General features: G+C 45.5%; 1 protein-coding gene across 1 annotated transcript in view; it reads left to right on the plus strand.

Moving 5' to 3' along the window:
• The first annotated feature begins 6,088 nt into the window (after nt 1-6,088).
• Nucleotides 6,089-25,067, plus strand: part of STK24 (serine/threonine kinase 24) — a 49,798-nt gene continuing 30,819 nt past the window's right edge. Inside the window, exon 1 of the mRNA XM_075265346.1 lies at nt 6,089-6,483. Coding sequence (XP_075121447.1) covers nt 6,442-6,483 — 42 coding nt within the window. The 5' untranslated portion in view covers nt 6,089-6,441. The remainder of the gene's footprint in view (nt 6,484-25,067) is intronic.

A 25,067-nucleotide genomic window follows, 5' to 3' on the forward strand; every position in this document is an offset into this window, starting at 1 on the left:
GCTACGGAACGTTTACACCTTCTAAAGCAGCCAGTGTATCATCCATGTGAAGGGGCCCTTAAGGTGTTTTTAATATCAAACATACAGTGGCTATAAAAGGTATTTGCCCCCTTCTTTCCAGGATGTGTTAATATTCATACCCTAATATCATTGAGTCACAGAAAACTAAATTACTGTCATTAGAGATTTATGTTCATTCCAGAGACCTCACTGCCCATAAGCCTACTTTACCTCATGTTAAATTGTACCTAAATATTAAAAAAAAAAAACCTTTTGATTTTCTGCCAGCATTTATATCAATAAGAATTTTCGTAATACAGTTAATTAACAGATTTCGCATCCTTATATTGAAATCCTGCACTGAATTACACTTTCTGTCCCTTCAGTATTCTTTGCTTTGTTTCTCTATTACCCATTAGGTACAATTTAAAGGAGTTATCCAGTTTTTAAGATTCATGTCCTATCCTTAATGGTTTAGGCCACTTTGTTGCAAGCATCATGACCCTGACGTGCCTTTCATGACCGTTGAGGCCTATTCACAGGCCTCAGGGGTGACCTGAAGCTGCTGCTGTCACCGAGTTTGATCTGAAACCATCTTTACCACCCTCAGGTCTTTATGCTGCGGGGGTTTAGAATTCCAAATTGCTCTATTATAATACAACTAGCTTCTGCCCGCAACTTCGTCTGTGGGTTGTTGGAGTGGATGATCTGCAGATATTCAGAATATTGCTGCCGTCGATGGTTCGCCTGCTCCGGCATTTCGGCATCTCTGAAGCTGTCCTGCCACTACACTTGTTCCTTGCTCCTTGCCTATGAATGTTCCAGCATCTCAGCAGCTTGCTGGGACTCCATATATTGGGTGTCGATAATTCGCCTGCTCCAGCGTTTTGCCAGCTCTCAAGCTGGTCTGCCGCTGAACTTGTTCCGCGCACCATGCCTGTGATTGTTCCGGCATCTCAGCAGCTTGCTGGGACGCCATATAATGAGTGTGTTGTTGGCGTCGATGATCCACCTGCTCCAGTGTTTTGGCAGCTCTCAAGCAGCCCTGCCACTGAACTTGTTCCTCGCATCATGCCTGTGATTGTTCTGGCATCTCAGCAGTTTGCTGGGACACCATATAATGGGCATGTTGTTGTCGTCGATGATCCACCTGCTTCAGCGTTTCGGTGGCTCTAAGAGCCGCTTGACGCCTAACTTGGTCAATCCTCCTGAGCTCCACTTCAGGAGTAGTCTGTTGACTATCTTCATAGCTCTTGTTTTTTTGCAACAAAACAGATTTTCTTTTTCCCGGCTGGTTTAAAATTGCTTCTCACTTTCTGTATTTGTCTGTCCCCTTCCTCCCTCTGGCTGAATATTACACAAAACACTTATGCAGATCAAATAATATGCAGATGCTTGTACAGAATGGACTCAGTGTGTTTACATAGAGACCAGACCAGACTTTATCATCAAAGTGCAATTAGCTGAGATTGTCCTGCAGGCAAGAGCAGTTCATGTGCCAAATTTCATCCAAATCTGGTCAGCCGTTTTTGTGTGATTGAGTAACAAACATCCAAACTTTCACATTTATAATATTAGTAAGATAGGATAGGATCTGTGAAGAATAGAGATGAGCGAACAGTGAAATATTCAAGATTCAATATTCGTTAAAAATGAAAAAGTTCTAAAGCACTAGAAACCAGTAAAAATTTGAAACACAATATAGCACTTACAGCATGACGAAAAACGTGTACAGTGGACGATAGACACACAAAGAAAAACCGCCTACGCGTGTCAAGGGTGAAGCCCCTTCCTCATGGCGAAGTCCACTGTACACGTTTTTCGTCATGCCGTAAGTGCTATTTTGTTTAAAATTTTTACTGGTTTCTAGTGCTTTCGAACTTTTTAATCAGTTTTTTCATTAAAGAGATGTTTTAACTGAAGATCACTAGTACTGTGGATGCTGGTTGACCCTCTTTTTGTTTTCGAATTGCATTTGACCTATACCGGGAGGTTTGGTAGTCTTTCCGAGCACCAGTACCAAATTAAGGTTTTCCACACTATATCCACAAATATCATTGCAGGCTGTGGAACAAGTTTGCTTCAATATTCGACTGCTAGATCGAATATCGAATCCCTTTATAGTCTATGGGAAAAAATGCTCGTTTCATAGGAGACCATTATTTGACTAAAAGAGAGACACCAAGTCCACGAATAGCAGGAGGAGAGTGTTTAGGAGGAGCGCTGTGTAGTTAAAGCGCACGGACCCCATTATAGTCTAAGGGGTCCATACTCTTTAAATGCACAGCGCATTGACCAGCGTTGATTGGCCAGTGTACAGCATTTGGCCAATCAACGCTGGTTCTGCCAGAGGCTCGTCTGTGAGGAGGTGGAGTCTAAAATCGAACCACAATGGAGACTACTGTGGTCTGATTTTAGACCCCACCTCCTCACACAGTGCCGCACCTCCCATGAGATGACCTGAAGCGAGCGCTTCAGGCGGCACTATGCCAGGGCCTCAGGCAGGGCGGCATTTTTGCTAACCTAAGCCAGTCCAGGACAAGCTGTCCTGGACTGGCTTAGCACGGAGCGGTGGTTTGGGGAGGCCACTGGAGCAGCGCTGCCCCAGCAGCCTCCCCTCACAGTCTCCGGGCCTGCTCTCTACCGGCGAACGGCGCTAAGCCCCGCCCCTTTAGATGCGCCACGCCCCTCCGCTAAGCCACGCCTCCGCTCCGCCCCCTCCTTCCGGCGGGGGGGGGGGGGCGGCTTTCTGTACTTCGCTCGGGCGGCGAAAGGAGCAGGTTCACCCCTGTCCTCACAGACAAGCCTCCGGAAGAACCAGCGTTGATTGGCCGAATGCTGTACACTGGCCAATCAACGCTGGTCAATTCATTCCTATGAGAAAAAATCAGCTTCCTTGTAACAGCAAGCTGCCAGCTCTCCCACTAGCAAGGAAGAGCCTGCTGCAGAACCAGCGTATACACTGTATAGCATTCGGCCAATCAACGCTGGCTCTGCATCAAATATTTACTGCGAATAGCTAGTAGTATTCGATTGAGTACGAATACCGTAGTATTCGATAGAATACCTACTTGATCAAATACTACTCGCTCATCTCTAGTGAAGATCACTTCAGCTTCATGTGCAGTGAAGTCAGGGTGTACATCTCCAGCTTCATTGAAGAACAATGCAGACACTCATTGATCTTATCTCTAGGTAAATATAAATCTTTTTTATTGTTAATGTGGCTGCGAATTGCATCAAATCAAAGAAGCCTTATTGGCATGTCCGAATAGATATTTGGCATTGCCAAAGCAAGTAAAGTGGGGGGGGGGAGAGTTGGGGTTGGGGAGAATGGTGGGTATGGGGGGTGGGGTTGGTGGTTTGGGGTCTAACAGTCCGTGGAGTGTCATCTTCCTCTTAGTTGGTGGCAGGTGGACACCTATTGGGCAGCGATCTCCACAGTCGACTCTTCTTCTCCCAGTAGTATGTAGAATTTCCCCTTCTTATCATCCAATCAGATTAATACAAGTTAGAAGAGCTTTATTGGTGCCAGAGGGAATGGTTGGTATGGCGGGACAGGGAGGGGGTGTTGGGACATTTGGGAGTAGGTAATTAGGGGGGGCAATAATGTGCAGGGGTGAATGGGTGATTAGGGGGTATAACAGTCCATGGGGTCTCTCTTCCTCTTGTTTGGTGACAGCTGGACACGTATTGGGCAGCGATCTCCACAGTGGAGTCTTCTTCTCCCAGTAGGATGTAGAGTTTCCTCTTCTCGTCTGCAGATGTTAAGTCTGGGATGTGGGCAGAGAATCTTTGGAAGTAGACGGCCCTCACAGCTGAGTACTTGGTGCAGTGTAGCAGGAAGTGGGCCTCGTTTTCTAGGGTTCGGTAGTCACAGTGTTGGCAAAGTCTTTTTTCCCGTGGCTTGTATGTCTGCCTGTGTCGCCCCGTCTCCATCTCCAGGCTGTGGGCGCTCAGGTACCCTTAACCCCTTCCCACCACAGCCATTTTTCATCTTTTTATTTTTAACTCCCCACTTACCAAAAGCCATATTTTATTGATTCACAGAGCTATACTGCAGTAAACTGAGAAATCAATTTATTTGTAGTGCAGTCTGTAATAGAAATATAGTAATGACAGGCTTGGGAGCCTTCAATACTCTTTCAGCTGTCATGGAAATAGAATGCCATGCCGAAATTTCGCATTGGGGATTGAAAAACATGGCAACATGCACACATCGCTGTCAGGGGCATACAAAGAATTCATGAAGCCCCATAGAAAACTTAAGAAAGGGACACAACCCAGCCTACCCGCAATATTTTTTTTTTTATTAATAATATTTTTTTAATCAATAATATGCCTACCCACAATATTTTTCAAAGTATCAAATACATTGTGAAATGTCCCAAGCAAACTTTACTCAATCACTGAAAAACTACTGGCTGCATCCAGACACCACTAGAGGGAGCTCAGTACGTTTCAGTTAATACAGCTGCTATAGAAGTCAATAAGAGCTTTAAAAATGTCTATGTAGTGAACTCCCTCTAGTGGAAGGTGTTCGAAAACACTTTCATTCTGCTGGGAAGGAGGAGCGGCTCAGTTGTGAGTTACTCCCTGGAGCATGGGCCCCATAGCAGCTGTGTGGTCTGCCTAAATAGAAGGTGCACACCTGGTGTGCTGATGCCTGGATCACATTTGAGATAGCTCTGATACCAAGCATTGACATTGAGTTTACTGCTGGGTAATACTGCTCCTTAGTGAGCGCCATGTTTAAAGTCCTGACATGTTGGGAAAGGATTAAAGAGGTTGTCTGGGATAAATTAAAATTCGCTGGAAGCTGGGGTAACATAAAAAGAGATAATTCCTATCCTGGGTCTTTGTTTCGTGGGGTGTGTCCTCTGTTCCCTGCAGTCCATGGACTGGCAGGTCAGAAAGTAACAGTGGGTCAGATGACTGCAGCCCATCATTGGCCCCAGTGGTCACATGTTGGGTAGCGGTCAGTGGCGTAACTACCGCCATAGCAGCAGAGGCAGCTGCCACAGGGCCTGGGACATTAGGGGCCCGGTGATAGCCGCTACCATTATACTCGGGGGGTCTTTTCGGACCCGCGATTATAATGATTGACGGACCGGGAGAAGTAAGAAACATAAAAAACACTGTTACTTACCTCTCCACGATCCGTGCAGACTTCGGCTAGGCGTCTGACGTCACGCCTGCGTCCGGGGTCATGTGACGTCTGACGTCATTGAAGATCGACTACTTCGGAAGCCGACAGCGTAGGAGCTGGGAGATAGGTGAGTAACAGAGTTTTTTTTAATGTTTTTTCCCCCCCCTGGGTCTCCGATTATTATACTCTGGGGTCTGAAAAGACCCCAGAGTATAATAATTGTTTATGGGTGTCCACAGTGGGACATAATACTTTGTGCAGGGGCCACTAAGGGACATAATACTGTGTGCAAGAGCCACTAAGGGACATAATACTGGGTGCAAGGGCCACTATGGGGGATAATACTGTGTGCAGGGGCCACTATGGGGGATAATACTGTGTGCAGGGGCCACTATGGGGGATAATACTGTGTGCAGGGGCCACTATGGGGGATAATACTGTGTGCAGGGGCCACTATGGGGGATAATACTGTGTGAAGGGGCCACTATGGGGCATAATAGTGCGCAGGAATGCGTAAGAGGGGGTCGGTCGAGGTCTTCGGTGTTGGTCGGAGGGGGGCATGTCAAAAGTTCGCCACGGGGCGCCGCCATTCCTAGTTACGCCACTGGTAGCGGTAATGTATGAGCATTGGCGGTGTTCAACACCTTTCAGCCTCCAATAGAAAACAATACATTTTCTTTCCAAAAGCCTGCTGCTCAGTACATGGTCAGCTGGACCCCCTAATCTCTGGGGCCTATTGCAGTTTCATGAGTTCCTTGCTAGGTACCACAATGCCTGCACACAACCCAACCTGGTATTATGTGGTGCAGAATGTGTGACCATGTAGCCCAGTGACACACATGTACAGAGGCAGGGTAGATGTCCATGTCACAGGCAGTGGAGCTGTCAGAGCAGAGCTGCAGGCAGTTACCAGGAGGAGCTGTGAGAGGGGAAGAGGCAGTGAGGGAGGAGGGTAGGTGGGTGGTTAATGTTTCTTTTTTCTCTATTCTTGTTTCCTGGTCTAGTTTTGTGTGATCGAGGAGGCAGCGGCAGCAGGAACACACATGACAGGCAGCAGTGCCCGGGACTAGCTGTCATACATGTCCTAGCTGCAGCCGGAAATCATCATCATAGGCAGCACAATAATAAAGCAAATCTCTTCCTGCTGCCAAACTCTCCCAGTGTCTGCCCCCTGCAATCTCCACTCCTCTCGGACTGGCACGTAGAGGGGAGCCCGGGCGTGGAGGAGGGATCCTCGGCTCTGTGTGGAGCTCAGGGCCGGGGTTGTGCGCCAGGATCCAGGCTACGGCAGTATGACTCAGTCCCCGGTGCAGACCGGCCTGCCCGGGGTGCAGGTAAGCAGTGTGGGCTCTGTGCTGGGGCGGTATCTACTGACTGCAAGTTCTCTCCAAGGGGAGTCAGGCTGCGAGAGTGTCCCCTTCTGTGCACCTCAGCCTGCTTGTAGAGTTCTTACAGGGTGGACGTCTTACTTCGTGCTGTGTCTTGTGTGTTTCTTACAGAGGGTGATGGGGAACTTCTAAGTGCTGTAGAGCTTGTATGTAATAGTCACTGGTGCGGCTTACTCTTCTTTGGACTTGGTGGGTGTTAGATAGCAGGTTTGTTCCCATGACCTCTCCCTCAGTAATTGGGGGGCGCTCATGTAAGGAATGCATTGCTTCTCTGTGGATTTTTTTCTTTACCTAGCTAGACATCATTTTTTTTTTTTTTTTTTTTCAAATTTGAAAGACTTAGGCCTTGTTCACACGAATGTCAAAAACGAACGTGTGACAGCAGTTTTTGTAATGGCCATCAAACTGCCATTTTTAGTAAAACATTCACTAAGGCCAGTGCTCCTATAAAGTGGCGCAACTTGGTGCACCGTGGCACATCTCAGATCCTGCGGCCTGCTCAAAGCTGGTGAACCAGGGAGGGGGTGCTAATCCAGGTGGGCCGGGGCGGGTGCGCCTATGTCTGCCACAGTTACCATTACTCATGGCAATGTTCCTGACCGGTGTAGCTATGTGTTCAGGAGAGGCCGGAGCCGTTAAGTAGTTCTGGGGAATCAAATAACACTAGCATAAGAGTCGCCAGTCTTAAAAATATTCCCCCCATTAGCTATTGTGGATATTCATATGTTTGTCACAAAATAGATGTCCTAAATTTAACCATTTCTATGGATTCTTTGAGCCTGAAGTTGATGAGGGGTAAAAATGGCTCCCAGACGCATGCCAAGCAGCAGTGTCTCCCCATATTTGTGTAAATATAGTCTAAGCTACATGTTAGGCTGCATTCACACGCAGTTATTTGGTCAGGAAACTGACACATTTCTCCTACTAAAAACACCTCGCCATAGGACTGTACGGTGAGGCGTTTTTTCGAGGAGGAATTTGAGTCCGTTTCCCTACCAAAAGACTCCTTGTGAACTCAGCCTTACAGTGAACATCGGAGGTTTACATCAGGACATTTACAGGCACATGGTGCCATCCATCGCCCTTAGGCTCCATTGGTTTTTACTGAGTGCCTTTGTATGTAACAGCACGGTCTGCAGCACTCCTACTACTATTATTATTATTACTACTACTATTATTATTACTACTACTACTATTATTATTACTACTACTACTACTCCATACACTAGCCCTTTCTTTTTTTTTTTTTTCTTTTTTAATCCCTTGTCAGGTAAATGGGGGGGGGGCTGTGAATAAATGTGACAAACATACTGCAAACTGTGTAGAAGGCTTACACAACTGCATTTCATTGTATTTCCACATTGAGCAACCTTGTGGAAACTTCTCCATGTCAGCTCTGTATGCTTGTCATAGTGTGTGCAGTGAAAGAACTCGCTGATGACCTCAAAACTACATTGAAAGTTGTCCTTTAGATGGGTGGTCCTGTCATAGAAGAAGTCTAGTCTGGAGAAATGAGTGGCCTTCTCAGAAAGGTGGTCTGGAGAGATTTCACTATTATATGTGCCCCATCCCTGTAAAGCCGAACTAACAACTTTCCCAAGCTCCTGCACTTTCTTGCTCATGGGGTGTGTTTTGTGAGGAAACCCCGCAGTCTTCCTCACGCTGAACATCTGGGACGTTGCTAACATTGCGCAATGTGTGGCTAGTTCAGCGCCAGATGCAGTGTCGTGTCCAGTGTGTGAGGAGACAGCGACTTGTTTTTGGTGTTAACCCCTCTGCTGCCATGTAAGACCCAGTCTGTGTGGAGGAGTGTCTCTTCCTGTATATCCGGCCACATGCTGCGCATCTGAGAGTTCTTCTTCTAGCTGGGGAAGTTCCTCATGAAGCAGCAGCCTCTGTGTGATTCATGTGAAGTAACTTGTCTGACAGGTCATGGCTACAGGTCAGGTGTCAGCAGGTGCAGGCTGGGCAGGTGGTTGCAGGCTAATAGCAGGTTTCGATGCTGGGTACATGTGAGTCAGAAATAGACTTTGGGTGGAAGGACTAGTATGGAAATAATTTATACAGCCAGTTGTAAACTGCCTTTAGGTGTGGCACTGTTTACTATTTATGCCGCCATCTAGTGCACGTAGGTGCCCTGGTAGTAAGTGAGAATAGTCTGCTAAAAATCGAGGGACGCAAATATAGTTGGTTTTGTTGAGGTGGGACACATTTCATTTAAAATGTCTCAAGTTACAAGATAAATGTCTTTAAGGCTAAGGCTCCACCTAGCAGGCCGCAGCAAAAAAGCAATGCGGGGAAAAACCATGGAGGAAATGCTTTTGCCGTTTTGCCTGCAGCGCTTTTCACAGAAAGGAAACCTCTGCAGACTTTCTGCTTCCATTTTACCTATAGGGAAACCACTGCTGTTTACGTAGGTATAATTGACATGCGGCTATTTCCAAAACCGTGATTAGCAAACTGATTCCTGTCATTTGTCTTGGGAGGCAAAAGATCCACTATTGTTATATTGTTGATATTGTCAGTCACTGACCCATATAGGGCTCACAATCTACATTCCCTATCAGTATGTTTTTGGTGTGTGGGAGGAAACCGGAGTACCCAGAGGAAACCCACGCAAACACGGGGAGAACATACAAACTCCTTGCAAATGTTGTCCTTGGCAGGATTTGAACCTAGGATTCCAGCGCTGCAAGGCTGCAGTACTAACCACTGAACCACCGTGCTGCCCTATGAGCCATCGTCTGCCTCAGACAGTGATAAATACAGTAATATTTTGTGCAGTAATACTCGCAGGAGACGTCTTCCCACATTTTATCACTTCTCCACGCACGCAACCCCTATATATAAACACAGTGCCTTGCGAAAGTATTCGACCCTCTTGAACTTTTCAACTTTTTGCCACATTTCAGGCTTCAAACAAAGATATAAAATTAAAATTTTTTGAGGAAGAATGAACAACAAGTGGGACACAATTGTGAAGTGGAACGAAATTTATTGGATATTTTAAACTTTATTAACAAAGAAAAAACTGAAAAATTGAGCGTGCAAAATTATTCGGCCCCCTTGCGTTAATACTTTGTAGCGCAACCTTTTTGCTGCGATTACAGTTGCAAGTCGCTTGGGGTATGTCTCTATCAGTTTTGCACATTGAGAGACTGAAATTCTTGCTCATTCTGACTTGCAAAACAGCTGGAGCTCAGTGAGGTTGGATGGAGACCATTTGTGAACAGCAGTTTTCAGCTATTACCACAGATTCTCAATTGGATTCAGGTCTGGACTTTGACTTGGCCATTCTAACACCTGGATACATTTATTTGTGAACCATTCCATTGTAGATTTTGCTTTATGTTTTGGATCATTGTCTTGACGGAAGATAAATCTCTGTCCCAGTCTCGGGTCTTTTGCAGACTACAATGGGTTTTCTTCCAGAACGGTCCTGTATTTGGCTCCATCCCTCTTCCCATCAATTTTAACCATCTTCCCTGTCCCTGCTAAAGAAAAGCAGGCCCAAACTATGATGCTGCCACCACCATGTTTGACAGTGGGGATGGTGTGTTCAGGGTGATGAACTGTGTTGCTTTTACGCCGATCATATCGTTTTGCATTATGGCCAAAAAGTTGGATTTTGGTTTCATCTGACCAGAGCACCTTCTTCCACATGATTGGTGTCTCCCAGGTGGCTTGTGGCAAACTTTAAACAAGACTTTTTATGGATATCTTTGAGAAATGGCTTTCTTCTTGCCACTCTTCCATAAAGGCCAGATTTGTACAGTGTACGACTGATTGTTGTCCTATGGACAGACTCTCCCACCTCAGCTGTAGATCTCTGCAGTTCATCCAGAGTGATCATGGGCCTCTTGGCTACATCTCTGATCAGTCTTCTTGTTTGAGATGAAAGTTTAGAAGGACGGCCGGGTCTTGGTAGATTTGCAGTGGTCTGATTCTCCTTCCATTTTAACATGATTGCTTGCACAGTGCTCCTTGGGATGTTTAAAACTTGGGAAATCTTTTTGTATCCAAATCCGGCTTTAAACTTCTCCACAACAGTATCTCTTTTTTACTTTTTTTTTTTTTTTTTTATTTTTTTTACTTTTTTGGTAGAGTTGGAAGGGACCTCAAGGGCCATCGGGTCCAACCCCCTGCGAGTGCAGGTCTTCCTAAATCATCCCAGCTATATGTTTATCCAGATTCCGCTGGTGTGTTCCTTGGTCTTCATGATGCTCTCTTCGCTTTAAACAGAACCCTGAGCCTATCACAGAGCAGGTGCATTTATACAGAGACTTGATTACACACAGGTGGATTCTATTTATCATCATCAGTCATTTAGGACAACTTTGGATCATTCAGAGATCCTCACTGAACTGAACGGAGTGAGTTTGCTGCACTGAAAGTAAAGGGGCCGAATGATATTGGACGCCCCACTTTCAGTTTTTTCTTTGTTAAAAAGTTTAAAATATCCGATTCATTTCGTACACTTGTGTCCCACTTGTTGTTGATTTCTTCCCCAAAAAATTAAAAATTTTATATCTTTGTTTGAAGCCTGAAATGTGGCAAAAGGTTGAAAAGTTCAAGGGGGCTGAATACTTTCGCAAGGCACTGTGTGTGTGTGTGTGTGTGTGTGTGTGTGTGTGTATATATATATATATATATATATATATATATATATATATATATATACACACACATACACTCACCGGCCACTTTATTAGGTACACCATGCTAGTAACGGGTTGGACCCCCTTTTGCCTTCAGAACTGCCTCAATTCTTCGTGGCATAGATTCAACAAGGTGCTGGAAACATTCCTCAGAGATTTTGGTCCATATTGACATGATGGCATCACACAGTTGCCGCAGATTTGTCGGCTGCACATCCATGATGCGAATCTCCCGTTCCACCACATCCCAAAGATGCTCTATTGGATTGAGATCTGGTGACTGTGGAGGCCATTGGAGTACAGTGAACTCATTGTCATGTTCAAGAAACCAGTCTGAGATGATTCCAGCTTTATGACATGGTGCATTATCCTGCTGAAAGTAGCCATCAGATGTTGGGTACATTGTGGTCATAAAGGGATGGACATGGTCAGCAACAATACTCAGGTAGGCTTTGGCGTTGCAACGATGCTCAATTGGTACCAAGGGGCCCAAAGAGTGCCAAGAAAATATTCCCCACACCATGACACCACCACCACCAGCCTGAACCGTTGATACAAGGCAGGATGGATCCATGCTTTCATGTTGTTGACGCCAAATTCTGACCCCACCATCCGAATGTCGCAGCAGAAATCGAGACTCATCAGACCAGGCAACATTTTTCCAATCTTCAATTGTCCAATTTCGATGAGCTTGTACAAATTGTAGCCTCAGTTTCCTGTTCTTAGCTGAAAGGAGTGGCACCCAGTGTGGTCTTCTGCTGCTGTAGCCCATCTGCCTCAAAGTTCGACGTACTGTGCGTTCAGAGATGCTCTTCTGGCTACCTTGGTTGTAACGGGTGGCTATTTGAGTCACTGTTGCCTTTCTATCAGCTCGAACCAGTCTGGCCAGTCTCCTCTGACCTCTGGCATCAACAACGCATTTCCGCCCACAGAACTGCCGCTCACTGGATGTTTTTTCTTTTTCGGACCATTCTCTGTAAACCCTAGAGATGGTTGTGCGTGAAAATCCCAGTAGATCAGCAGTTTCTGAAATACTCAGACCAGCCCTTCTGGCACCAACAACCATGCCACGTTCAAAGGCACTCAAATCACCTTTCTTCCCCATACTGATGCTCGGTTTGAACTGCAGGAGATTGTCTTGACCATGTCTACATGCCTAAATGCACTGAGTTGCCGCCATGTGATTGGCTGATTAGAAATTAAGTGTTAACGAGCAGTTGGACAGGTGTACCTAATAAAGTGGCCGGTGAGTGTGTGTGTGTATATATATATATATATATATATATATATATATATATATATACACACATCTCCCACAGCGGCCTCTGCAGCCTATATTATGCCCCACAGTGGCACAATAGACTGTGGGGCATAATAATAGAGGTTGCAGGGGGGCTGCTGTGGGGCATAATAGAGGTTACGGGGGCCACAGGGGACCCTTCAAGCTCTCTTATGCTCCACAGTTGTACACCCATGAACTATTATTATACTCAGGGGTCTTTTCAGACCTCTGAGTATAATAATCGGAGCCCCGGGGAGGTGAGGGAACATAATAAACAATGTTACTTACCTCTCCGGGATCCGATGTTAATCCTAGCAGGCCTATATGGTAATGTGTCAGACGTCATGTGGTCTGGGATATTACCATATAGGCCCAAAGCCTGTGCTGGCAGTACCATACAGGTCTAAAGCCTTTGGCAGCAGTAACAGGCTATTACTACCAGCACAGGCTTCGGGCCTATATGGTACTGCTAGCACAGGCTTTGGCGAGATACTTGCTACTGCTGACCCTTTCTGTCTGTGTGATATTACACAGTTGGAAAGGGAATTCACTATCTCTATTTGGCAACCTAAGATTATTGCTCTTTCTATCACTTGTGAGTGTATAGAATCTATTTAGAGAGGTTATTTGGTTGATGGCCGTTTCAATGGGAGAATGCTGCAGTACCCATACTCAACGCTACAGTTTGCACAGCGAGTGAGCATTTCTGGTTGTGGTATGTAAACAATGCCACAAGCAGCGCAGTTGAAGTCTGGTTGTCTTCATGGGTTCTGGGTCATGCAGATCTAATATTGATGTCCTAAAAATAGGCAGTCAATGTTAGAAACCAGATAACCCCCTTTAATAGAAACAAGACTATGCAAGTCCTGCCTCTTGATCAATTGTCAAAGAGCTTTTCCTAGCTTTCTTAGGCTAGGTCTTAGATATGGAATTGTTGTCGTCTGGTACCCAGCACTACCAAAGTCAACTGTTCTTGGCTGCTTCTTGCAAATGAACTATACAGTGTTCAAGCCATAAGAAGGATTTGTATACTGTGTTTCCATTTCTCAGTGCTTTGCTTTCAATTCTCTCAGTAAAGCTTCACATGGGCAGGTAGAGACAGAACCAAGCCTATCTTCTTTAGCGAGGTCTAAATAGTCATAGTCTTTCTCTCTATGTTCTCCTAAATACTGGAAGAGACAATAACTATATAGTTAGGAAGGCTGAAGTCAGAGTTGTAAGTTGCAAGTCAGAAGCCCCTGACCCCCAATGCAAAATATGTTATAGGGCCCCCACTTACCATTTACTATCTATAGTGCTGGTGTCTTCTAATGTTGTAAAAGAGACTTTGAGCTCCCTGAGGCTCTAGAGCTTTGTAGTGATTGCTATCTCTGCACCCCCTACAGGTATGTCCCTGACTGAACTGTCATCTTCTCCATTATAACTGTGTGAAATGAGCCTATGTGATTATCAGCTGTAGCTGTGATCCATTGGATAACTTGTGTGAGTTGTGGGCAGCACAGTGGCTTAGTGGTTAGCACTGTAGCCTTGCAGTGCTGGAGTCCTAGGTTTCGATCCAACCAAGTACAACATCTGCAAGAAGTTTGTATGTTCTTCTTGTATTTATGTGGGTTTCCTCCCATACTCCAAATATATATATATATATATATATATATATATATATATATATATATATATAAATATATGGGACAGTAATTGACCATGTCTGTAAAAGTGCTACAGAATATGTGGACGCTATATAAATAAGCTGAGTAAGTGAGACAGTGCATCATATGGGAAGTTATAGTGGTGTAACAATCTGAGAAGGAGAAAGTTAATGTTATTCCCTGTGGGTCACAATTATGCCGCTTAAAAAGGTTGTTTATTTTGTATTAGGCTGGGAAAGGTAAAAAAAAAATACTTTGTTGTGGACGGAAATACCGGAGCATCAGGGACAGGTGAGGTTGGTTGTTTTTTTTTGTTTTTTCCTAGAAGTTTTGGATTTTTGTTAAGGATTTAAAATGTAAATTAAACTATCTAAATTTGGTATTCCCATACCAAAACATATAATACAGGTGACATGTCGTTTTGGCAGCATAGTGAACGCTGTAAAAAAAAAACAGCCTGCAAGAAAGTTTCACAAATGTGCACTCTTTAATTCCACCCCATTCTGAATTTTTTTTTTTTCCAGCTTCCCAGTACATTGTATAGTATAATAAATGGTACTGTTAGAAATTACTAATAAAATAGTGCTTTTTTTAAAAAAAATCTAAAAATTCAAATAAAAAAATTCCCCTACATTTAACAAAATAAACAAAAACAAACATAAAACAAATGTCTGAATACGCCCAATCTACAAACATAAAAAAATATTTTTTCCATACAGCGAATAAAAAATCAAAAGCACCGAACAGCTTTTTTTTTTTCCCGATATTTCACGTTCCTTAAAAATTTGAGTATTTGGGCGCGGAATCTGCGTCAGAATCCGTGCCCAAATACTCCGTATGCATTGACCCTAAATGCTGTAGTCAGATGCAATCAGTCTAGAATGCAGTGGTTTAAATCAGGTGTCGTGTGGATGGGTGTTGAATTGTTAAAGTAGAGGTTAACCCCTTGTTCACATCTGCGTTTGCTAATCTGTTCAGGGAGTCTGCATGGGGACCTCCCCCTGAATGAAATACCAAACGCATTGGCAAGCGGAGAGTGCAATGAAAGCATCCCATAGACTATAATGGGGTCCGTGTACTCTTTGCATGGTGTCCGCATAGAACACGCGGATAGAAAAGTACTTTGTACTTACCAGGAGTAATATAGAAGTATTCAGCATACCAATATACCCATCTTAGTAAAAACCACGTGGTGACCTCTCCGGACCCCTCTCTCCTCTTACCCCATACAGCCATGGCATCTGAGATGTTTTCACTTTCAGTCTGTCTTTCTGTTTGGTTATGGAATGGCTCCCTTGTTTGTTGGAGCTGTTCCATTGTTATGGCAGTCATGAGTTTTCTAATACTTCCCGGGCCTGTCTGTTCTGTTCACGAAACGATAAAGATGGTACTGGTGTCATAATATGACAATACAATTAAATTTTTATTTTTTTATTTTTTTTTCACAGATTTTAATTTGTTTAAAGCTATTAAAACATAACAAAAACTATATAACTGTGGTAATGCTGTGATGGTGGTGACTTGGGTTTGCAAGTAAAACTACAAGGCCACACAGCCATCAACTTTTTAACAGTAATCAATAAATGTTTACCTGTGTAAGTGAGAACACTTTTGGCAAAGAGTGTCATCACTCTCACATAGTAGATCCAGCTTGGTGGTAGTCTCCACTCCAAAGCTTCAGTGAGCTCAACCAGTTTTCTCCACCACTGTCCTTCACCTTGTATTTTGGCATCTTAAGCTTGCAACATTCATTCTTCCCCTCCCGTATAACCTTGAGGCCGGGACCCCATGTTGCTAATGCACGGCATTTTGGCTAAAAACACTGCATATTACAGTACCTGCAAAGTGGATAGGATTCTGACTAATCCCATCCACACATTGCAGAAATAATTCCTCAATGGAAATTCTTTTTTTTTTTTTTTTTGAAAATAGCATGTCAATTTTACCACAGGAAACGCTGATGTTTCCCCTATAGGTTTACTAAAGGGAGGAAAATCCACTGAGGGAAAACTCAGCAAAAATGCTGTGGAATAATGTGATGCTTTTCACCATAACTGGCAGAGTTGATAGACTACTCTACAGCTATCCGGTCAGTGGTCCAAGTGTTCAAAAAGGTTTTACTCTCAGTAATAGAATTAAAAGTTTAGTTTTATCCACTCTGCTGTAAGGCCCTATACAATTGTGGATTTCCTACTGTGGATATTTAGTTCCCTTGTCATCTGTAGCTTTTGCTGTTTTATATACGAAAGTCATTGGAGGAAAAGTTCTGCACGGAGGACTTTTTCCTCTGCCGGGTTTATTTTAAAAAGGATATCCGATAGACCCCATTATAGTCAGTGGGGTCTGTTGGACTCCGTGTGTTGCTGCTGCTTTAGTGGTCCGCCTCTACATTGTTCAAGTCCCCTGATGGACCTGAACAGGCGACGCAAGTGTAACTCTAAAGTTAGAATGGTCTTCACAGATGGCATAGATACTGTACGTACCAGAAGATCACTGTTACTAAATGTGGTACAAGATTCTAGTTAAAAAACGAGAGTGTGAATCACTTATTTAATAATGTGGCAGCTATGATATTTCATGTCGACTAATATGGTCATGTGAAACTATATCAGTTGATATATGATGTGTATAAAGATTTACTGTGATGCTTATTTTAACTCAGTGAACTTAGTGAAAATAAAGATATTGTATACTGGTTTATGACCAAGAACAGATCTTATCATACATCAGATACTTCCTCCATTGGGCTTTGTGCTCACAGCTGACGTAGGTTTTGGGCATTATTTACGCTAGAACATTGGCATAAATGATGCTGTATCTTGTGTGACTAATGGCTCTTCCAAGAGCCTCCCCTTGGCACTCTACAACAAAAAATAGTTGCCCGGCGCCCCTGACCCAGACTTAAGTGATAGATCAACTGAATACTTAATGCAGGGCGTAGCAATTGTAAGCAGAAAGGAGAGAGGACTCCCTTACTGGCTATTTCTGCTGAAAATGAAAGGCTTTTATCATGACTCATTTGCCTGAGTTGCAGGGTGGTGACACCCTTTGTATCTACATAGTGGTATCTCCTGTAGGTGCTGAAGGGGACCTTGGGACATCTGAGTTTGGCTTTGGCCTGGGGGTGCAGGGTTACATATTAATTGTAAGAATCTGATAGGGGAGATTTTCTGCCTAAGAAAAGAGATGTGCTAGGCTAGCCCTACTGGACAGTGTATGGATAAGTATTAAATGATTTTTTATTTTTTTAATTTTAATGTAGATTGTGAGCCCCGTATAGGGATCACAATATATTGTTTTGTCCTATCAGTATATCTTTTGGAGAATGGGAGGAAATCCACGCAAACACGGGGAGAACATACAAACTCCTTGCAGATGTTGTTCCTGGCTGGATTCGAACCCAGGACTCCAGCACTGCAAGGCTGCAGTGCTACCACTGAGCCACCATGTTGCCCCAAGTATTAAATGATTTATGACACGCCTTACTGTAACTTGAAAAAGTATTCATATACTTTGAACTTTTTGACACCTTACAACCACAAACTTAAATGTATTTTATTGAGATTTTAAGTGATAAACCAATACAAAGCAGCAGATAATTGTGAATTGGAATGAAAATGATACATGGTTTTCAATAGTTTAATCAAATAAAATTCTGAAAAATGTTGTGCAAAAGTATTCAGACCCCTGTACTCTGATATACCTACATTAAATCCAGTGCAGTCAATTGCCTTCAGAAGTCACTTAGTTTTTTTTTATAACTCAAATTTTTTATTGAAATTTTTTTTTAAACAATAAGAAAAGAAAAAACAAATACAAGTTACAAGGCGAACACCCGCCCTGCGAACAGAAAAAGCACACAGTGCAACACAAAATACAATCATAGAAGAATAAAAAAAAAATAATAAAAAATTAAAGACAAAGAAAGCAACATAGAAAAAGGGAAAAAAGGGGGGGGGGAGGAGGGAGGGGTTAGTGGGACAGATGAGTGGGGGAGAGGACTAAATGTGGGGGGTGAAAGGGTAGGTAGGGGTGAGTGTGAGCAGTCAGGAAACCAGTGAGAGCGCTCGTCAGGTCATCCATACCACAGCCAGTTAGGAAGGGCTCGGGAGCAACCACTGGTCAAATACCTGAGACGAACAACAAGAGTATCAATCAGAGGAGGGGTCAGAGCCCAGAAGCGTCCGGTACTCTGCAGACTGTTGAAACCTGAACCAGTAGAACCAGGTTTTGATGTACGCCTCAGTCGTGCCATGCAGGAAAGACGTGAGATTTTCCATGCGCATTATCTCGTTGACCTTCGAAATCCAGAGGGGGAGAGAGGAGGAGGATCCACTCGTTTCCAAAAAAGGGGGATACAAGCCCGGGCAGCGAGGATCAGGAATCTAAGTAGGGAACGCTTAAAGACCTTTACAGAAGACTCACAATGATTAAGGAGGAACAGGGCAGGGCCCAAATGGTGAGAAGTTTCAGTAAGCTGGAGGGTTATCTGCTTGACCCCCTCCCAGAAGGACGAAAGGGCAGGACAGGACCAAAAAATGTGTAGCAGCGTGCCTTCCTCGTCGCCACAGCGCCAACATAATGGGGAGACCTGAGGAAACATAGCATGGAGTCTCGTAGGAACCCTATACCATCGGGACAAGATTTTGTAGCTGGCCTCCTGGTGGCGAGAGCTGATGGAAGCAGTATGAGAAAGGCGAAAAATGCGCCTACGCTGCTCCTGAGAGAGGGAAAGGGATAAGTCAGATTCCCATTTCAACAAGAACGGCGGAACAAAGTCCTCCGGAGGTTCAACCAGGATCCGGTAAGTGAGCAAGAGGGAGTGGCGAAGGGGGCCAGCACCAACACAAATCTTCTCCAAGGGGGGTAGGTTCGACGCGGAACTCTGCAGGAGCGGGGAGAGAATGTAAAAAGTGACGAAGTTGCATCCCCCGCCAAGCATCCAAAGGGGGCAGCTCAGGTGGGGCCTGGGAATTCAGAAGTGTAGTCCATCCCCCAGCGTCCTGGAAGTGACAGGCACGGAAAATCCCATGACGGCGCCAATTACGAAAAACTCGGTCAAACATTCCAGGTGGAAAGGCAGGATTGCCCAGCACTGGAAAAAGAGCGGAATCCTTAGGGAGGAGAGTGGAGCGAACAAGGCCCCTGGAGCAAATCCGAAGCGTGGGACCAAGGGTAGGGTGAGAAAAGAGAGATGACAATGAGGAGGAGTCCAACCATGGGGCAACCTGCAAAGGGATCGGAGAGAATGCCTGTTCGATGCAGACCCAAGGTTTAGAAACAGCATGCCTACACCAGTCCACGACACGAGTCAGGTGGGTAGCCAAGTAATAGGACTTCAGGTCCGGAAGCGACAAACCACCGCAACTCTTGGGACGAAAGAGAAAAGCCTTGCTCACTCGGGCGGGTCTGCCCGACCAGATGAAATTCAGTTGGACGGAAGTGAGGGATCTAAGAAAAAACAGAGGGATGTGAATGGGAAGCGCCTGCATCAAGTAGAGAAGACGAGGGAGAATATTCATTTTAAAAATCGCGCATCTCCCGAACCAAGTAAAGGCTCCAGCGGACCATCGAGTACAATCAGCCCTGATAGACGCCAGAAGTGGGGGGAAGTTGCAACGAAAGAGATCTTTCGGGTCCGGAGTAAGATAAACCCCCAAATATTTGAGAGAAGTGGGGGCCCAAGGAAAAGGGAAAGATTGACTCAAGGAGGTGGCCGCCGAGGAGGAAAGGGTCACATTAAGGGCTTCCGACTTCGAAAAGTTGATTTTAAAATTCGAAAGGGTCGAGTAAACCTGAAAGGCAGACATCAGAGCTGGAAGAGAAACATGAGGGGAGGAGAGAAAAAATAGCAAGTCGTCTGCATAAGCTGCCACTTTGTATAAACAGGAAGAATGAGCAGCGCCTGAGATGTTCGGGTCGGCTCGAACCTGGCGGAGGAAGGGTTCAAGAGTCAGGACGAAAATGAGAGGCGAGAGGGGGCATCCTTGCCTAGTGCCATTTCGGATAGGGAAGGACTGGGACAATAAACCGTTCACCCTAACCATCGCTGTAAGGAGAGAGTATAGAGCCATGATCCAACTCATCATGCGATTTCCAAGACCAATATGTAACAGGGTCTCTTCCATGAACCGCCAGTTGACCCTGTCGAAGGCTTTCTCAGCGTCAGTTGAAAGAAGCATGAGAGGAGAGCCCGATTGTTTAGCTCCATACATGAGGTTGATAGCTTTGGTAGTATTATCTCGAGCCTCACGGCCGGGTAAAAATCCAGCTTGATCCGGGTGAACAATATTTCCTAACAAGGGCGATAAACACGTCGCAAGGATCTTGGCTAAAATTTTTAGGTCAACATTGATTAGCGAAATGGGGCGGTAGTTAGAGCACAGAAGAGGGTCCTTTCCGGGTTTGGGGATAACCGCTATGTGAGCACACAGGGAGTCACGACAAAGGGCCGAGCCATCGGTGAGAGAATTGAAAACTTTCAACAGTCTGGGGCGGAGTTCAGGGCCAAGTTTCTTATAGTATACCAAGGTAAGGCCGTCTGGGCCTGGGGCCTTACCCGTTGCCATACTGGAGATAGCTAAAGAAATTTCCTCTTCAACAATAGGAGATTCCAAGGCCGTCAAGTCCTCTAGAGACAACGATGGGAGACCAGAGGAGGAGAGATAAGAACGAATGCGATCTCGGAACTCCGCTTCAGGGAGAGGAGAAGGGCCAGAGTTTACAGAATACAAAGAGGCATAGTAGTCCCGAAAGGCAGCTGCAATATCAAGGGGCATGTGTAATCGAGTACCCTGGGCGGAACTGATGCATGGAACGTAGGTGGAGGACTGCTGAACCCGAAGGGCCCTAGCTAGGGAACGCCCGCTCTTATTTCCGAACTCATAAAAATGACGTCTGCATTTAGCTAGAGTACCCTTCACCCTATCAGTGACGAGCGTACGCAATTCTTCTCGGGCGCTGGCAAGCTGGGAATAAACATCAGGAGTGATTTGGCGTTTATGAAGAAGTTCCAATGAGCGGATCCGCTGCAGCAGAGATTCAATACAAGCCCGGCGTTCCTTGTTTAAGCGGGAACCATGTTGCAACAGGATACCCCGGATAAAACATTGGTGAGCCTCCCACACCATTGGAGGAGCAATCCCCGACAATTCCTCCCTCTCAAAGTATTCCCCCAAACGGGTCTTAATGTCATCCAGGATGGTTACGTCATCAAGAAGTGATGCGTTAAGTTTCCACTGACGCTGGAAGGGAATAGGAGAGGACAAGGAAACAGACAAAGTAACCAAAGCATGGTCGGAGAAAGTAATGTTATCGACTTCCGCAGCCAACAAAGAGTGGAGATGTTGGTGACGGATAAAGAGGTAGTCGATACGAGAGTATCGGTGATGGACCGGAGAGTAATAGGAGTAATCCCTATCTAATGGGTGGAGTAACCTCCAGGAGTCCACAAGCTGGTGGAAATGAAGGTCCCTCTTAACCCTCCTGATGAGCGAGTAAGGGTGAGAAGAGACGCCAGCAGAAGAGTCCAATGAAGGGTCTAGGACCAGATTAAGATCACCCCCCGCCACCAGGAAGCCCTCCACAAAGCCGTCCAACAGCCCTAAGTAAGAACTAAGGGCACGACCCTGTCCCGAGTTAGGTAAATACAAAGAGGCAAAAGTAAAAAGCTGGGAGGAGATACGACCCTTGACCATAACAAGTCTCCCCTCAGAATCAGTGCAAGTCTCCAAATGTTCCCAAGGCAGGGAGCGAGAAATCAAGATACTAGTCCCTCTGGATTTCGGGTCAGGAGAAGAGCTATGATATGCATGAGGAAACCAAGCATTAGTCAACTTGTATGGCTTGGTAGAGCAATGGTGAGTTTCCTGCAAAAACACAACATGAAGGCGCTTACCTTTGAGCAGATTGAAGAGTACGGAGCGCTTCTCTGGACTATGAAGGCCTCTCACATTGAGGGAGCCCACGGCGATGGAGGAAAGGCGATCAAGCGGAGGCATGGAAGGAGACGGGCCTGCCCAGCTCACACCCTAGGAGCAGAGAGAGAAAAAAAAAAAAAAAAGGGGGGGGGAGGAAGGGGAGAGGGCGAAGAATTGAAGAGGGTAAAGGGGAGGGAAAGAGAAAAAAAAAAAGAGAGAAAAGTAACAGAGTAGAGGAAGGAGAGCAGTAAAGAATGAGGGGGGGGGGGAGAAAGGAAAGGGAAAAAGAACCAAGAGTAGAACAAATCTAACTACCCCTAGACAAATGGGCCAGGGGCACAACAACAAACAGGAAGGAGTGAGGGAGTAAGAAAAGATGGGGGGAGAAGTGGGCCCGCAAGCACCACGAGTGTACCTGGTAAGGAAGACCCTATGCCCCCACCCCCAACAAAATGTATAGGGATAGGAAGCACAGGGCTACAAAGTGACTCTAAGGTCCAAATAACAACATTGTATAAAAACACAGCAATATCAACAACAAGGGCCATCTATAAAGCCCAGCAGGAACAGGATCAAGAGGAACAGAGTAGTCACAGAACAAAATAAACATAGTGAAAATGTCCACCAACCGCGAAACAAGTCCAAGACCACTCAACATAACTGTGGGCAGATCAAAGACCGGCGGCATGAGGGATCATGCTTCAATGGGAAGCTGAGCTGAGAGATCTGGTTGGCGGAGCGGAGACCCAGGCGGATCCGGTATTGGAAGACGTCGTGGAGATGAGTTTCGCCGAGGTCTCTCTCTGGAAGCAGCCGAAGAAGAATGCCTGGAACCGCGGCCGCGCCTGGATATAGTAGGGCGGGAGGAATCCAGAGCAAGCCAGTTCGGGACTGAGACAGGGTGCACAGCCAGGGAGGCAAACAAATCAGGCAAGTCCGCCGGGGAACGGACAACAATCGAAGACGAGCCAACACGAACAATCAAATGGAAGGGATGACCCCACCTATAGGAACCTCCACAGTCCTTAATCAGAGTCAACACCGGCTGAAGGGCACGGCGCATAGCCAATGTGCGGGATGAGACGTCTGGGTAGAGCTTGACAGAGGCATTCTCAAAAGGCACCGATCCCATATCCCAGGCACACCTCAGGATGTGTTCCTTGTCCGTGAAGTAATGTAGTCTACACAGAACGTCTCTAGGATTAGCAGGATCAAGCGGGCCAGAACGTTGGACTCTATGCACACGGTCCATCATGAAGGTAGCATCCAGCGGGCGTTGAGTCGCCATATTGAAAATGGTATTAATACGGCTGATCAGATCATCCTGAGGGCCTTTTTCTGGCACTCCTCGTAATCGAATATTATTTCTGCGACCCCTGGTTCTCCTGGTCATCCAGGAGCAAAGCAATATGCTGGAGGCGGGCCTCAGAGTGGGTTTGATTGCTCTCCACTGCAGACAGGCGTTGTTCCAAAGAGGACAGTGTTTGATCAGTAGCGTCAGCCCTAGTAGTAAGTTGAGACACATCAGACTGGATCGCACCGAGGGCCTGTGCCTGGGATTGTTCCATTCGGGAAACTACAGCATCCAGGTCCTGTTTAGTGGGCAGAGCTTGAATAAGGTCTCGAAGTAGCTGAAAGTCCGCAGAGGCGATATGGGCTGCCGAGCAGGGCAGGGAGGCTGAATCCAAGGATTGCATGTCATGTCCAGGGGGGGTGGCAGACAGTGAAGGAGGTGGCTGCGATTGGCGAAGGGACACTGTCTATGCGTGCCAGATGTAAAGGGAGGGGGAGGGAGGCTCACATCAATAGTGCAGACAGAGCAAGGGTTCTCAGACCTTCAGCTATGGCCCTCTAGTATAGCAAGTTTACTGTTGTCCTGGGAAACACAATGTCCAGAAGAATGCAGTATACTCAGCCTTCAGGGCCGTACAGGCAGTCCTTAGGATAGAGAGTAGCAAAGAGAAGCTCGTCTCTAGGGGGGGGCAGAGCAAACGTCCGGCAGAGCAAACGTCTTTCTGCGAAAGAAATCACTTAGTTAATAGAGTGCAGCTGTATGTACTTTAGTCTCAGTATTAATACAACTGTTCTGTAAAGGCCTCAGTGGTTTGTTAGAGAACACTAGTGAACAAACAGCATCATGAAGACCAAGGAACTTGCCAGACAGGTCAGAGATAAAGTTGCGGAGAAGTTTAAAGCGGGTTAGCTTATAAAAACATAACCCAAGCTTTGAGATTCCAAAGGAGCATTGTTCAATCCATTATCCAAAAATGGAAAAAGTATTCTAAAGCTGCAAACATACCAAGACATGGTTGTCCACCTAAACTGAAAGCGAGAAAAGAGAGCACTGATCAGAGCATCAGCCAAGAGGCCCATGGTCCCTCTGGAGGAGCTGCAGAAATCCACAGCTCAGGTGGGAGAATCTGTCCACAGGACAACTATAAGTCATGCACTCCACAAATCTGTGACAGTGCGAAAGGGTGGCTAGAAAAAAAAATTGTTGAAAGAAACATGTAAAAAAGTCATATAGGGGACACAGCAACATGTGAAAGAAGGTGCTTGGGTCAGATGAGACCAAAGTTGAACTTTTTGGCCTATATGCAAAGCGCTATGTGTGATGGAAAAGTAACGCTGCTCATCACCCTGAACACTCCATCCCCACTGTGACACATGGTGGTGGCAGCTTCATGCTGGGGGGAGGCTTTTCTTCAGCAGGGACAGGGAAGCTGGTAAGAGTTGCTGGGAAGATGGAGCTAAATAAAGGGCAATCCTGGAAGAAAACCTGTTGGAGGTTGCAAAAGACTTGAGACTGGGATGGAGATTCACCTTCTAGTAAGACAATGATCCTAAACGTACAGCCAGAGCTACAGTGGAATGGTTTAGAACAAAGAATATTCATGTGTTAGAATGTCCCAGGCAAAGTCCAGATCTAAATCCCATTGATCATCTGTGGCAAGACATGAAAGTTGCTGTTAACAGACTCACTCCATCCAATCTGGCTGAGCTTGAACTATTTTGTAAAGAAGAA

Source organism: Leptodactylus fuscus, chromosome 2 (genome assembly GCF_031893055.1).
Source record: "Leptodactylus fuscus isolate aLepFus1 chromosome 2, aLepFus1.hap2, whole genome shotgun sequence".
In the NCBI taxonomy this organism is placed as follows: domain Eukaryota; kingdom Metazoa; phylum Chordata; class Amphibia; order Anura; family Leptodactylidae; genus Leptodactylus; species Leptodactylus fuscus.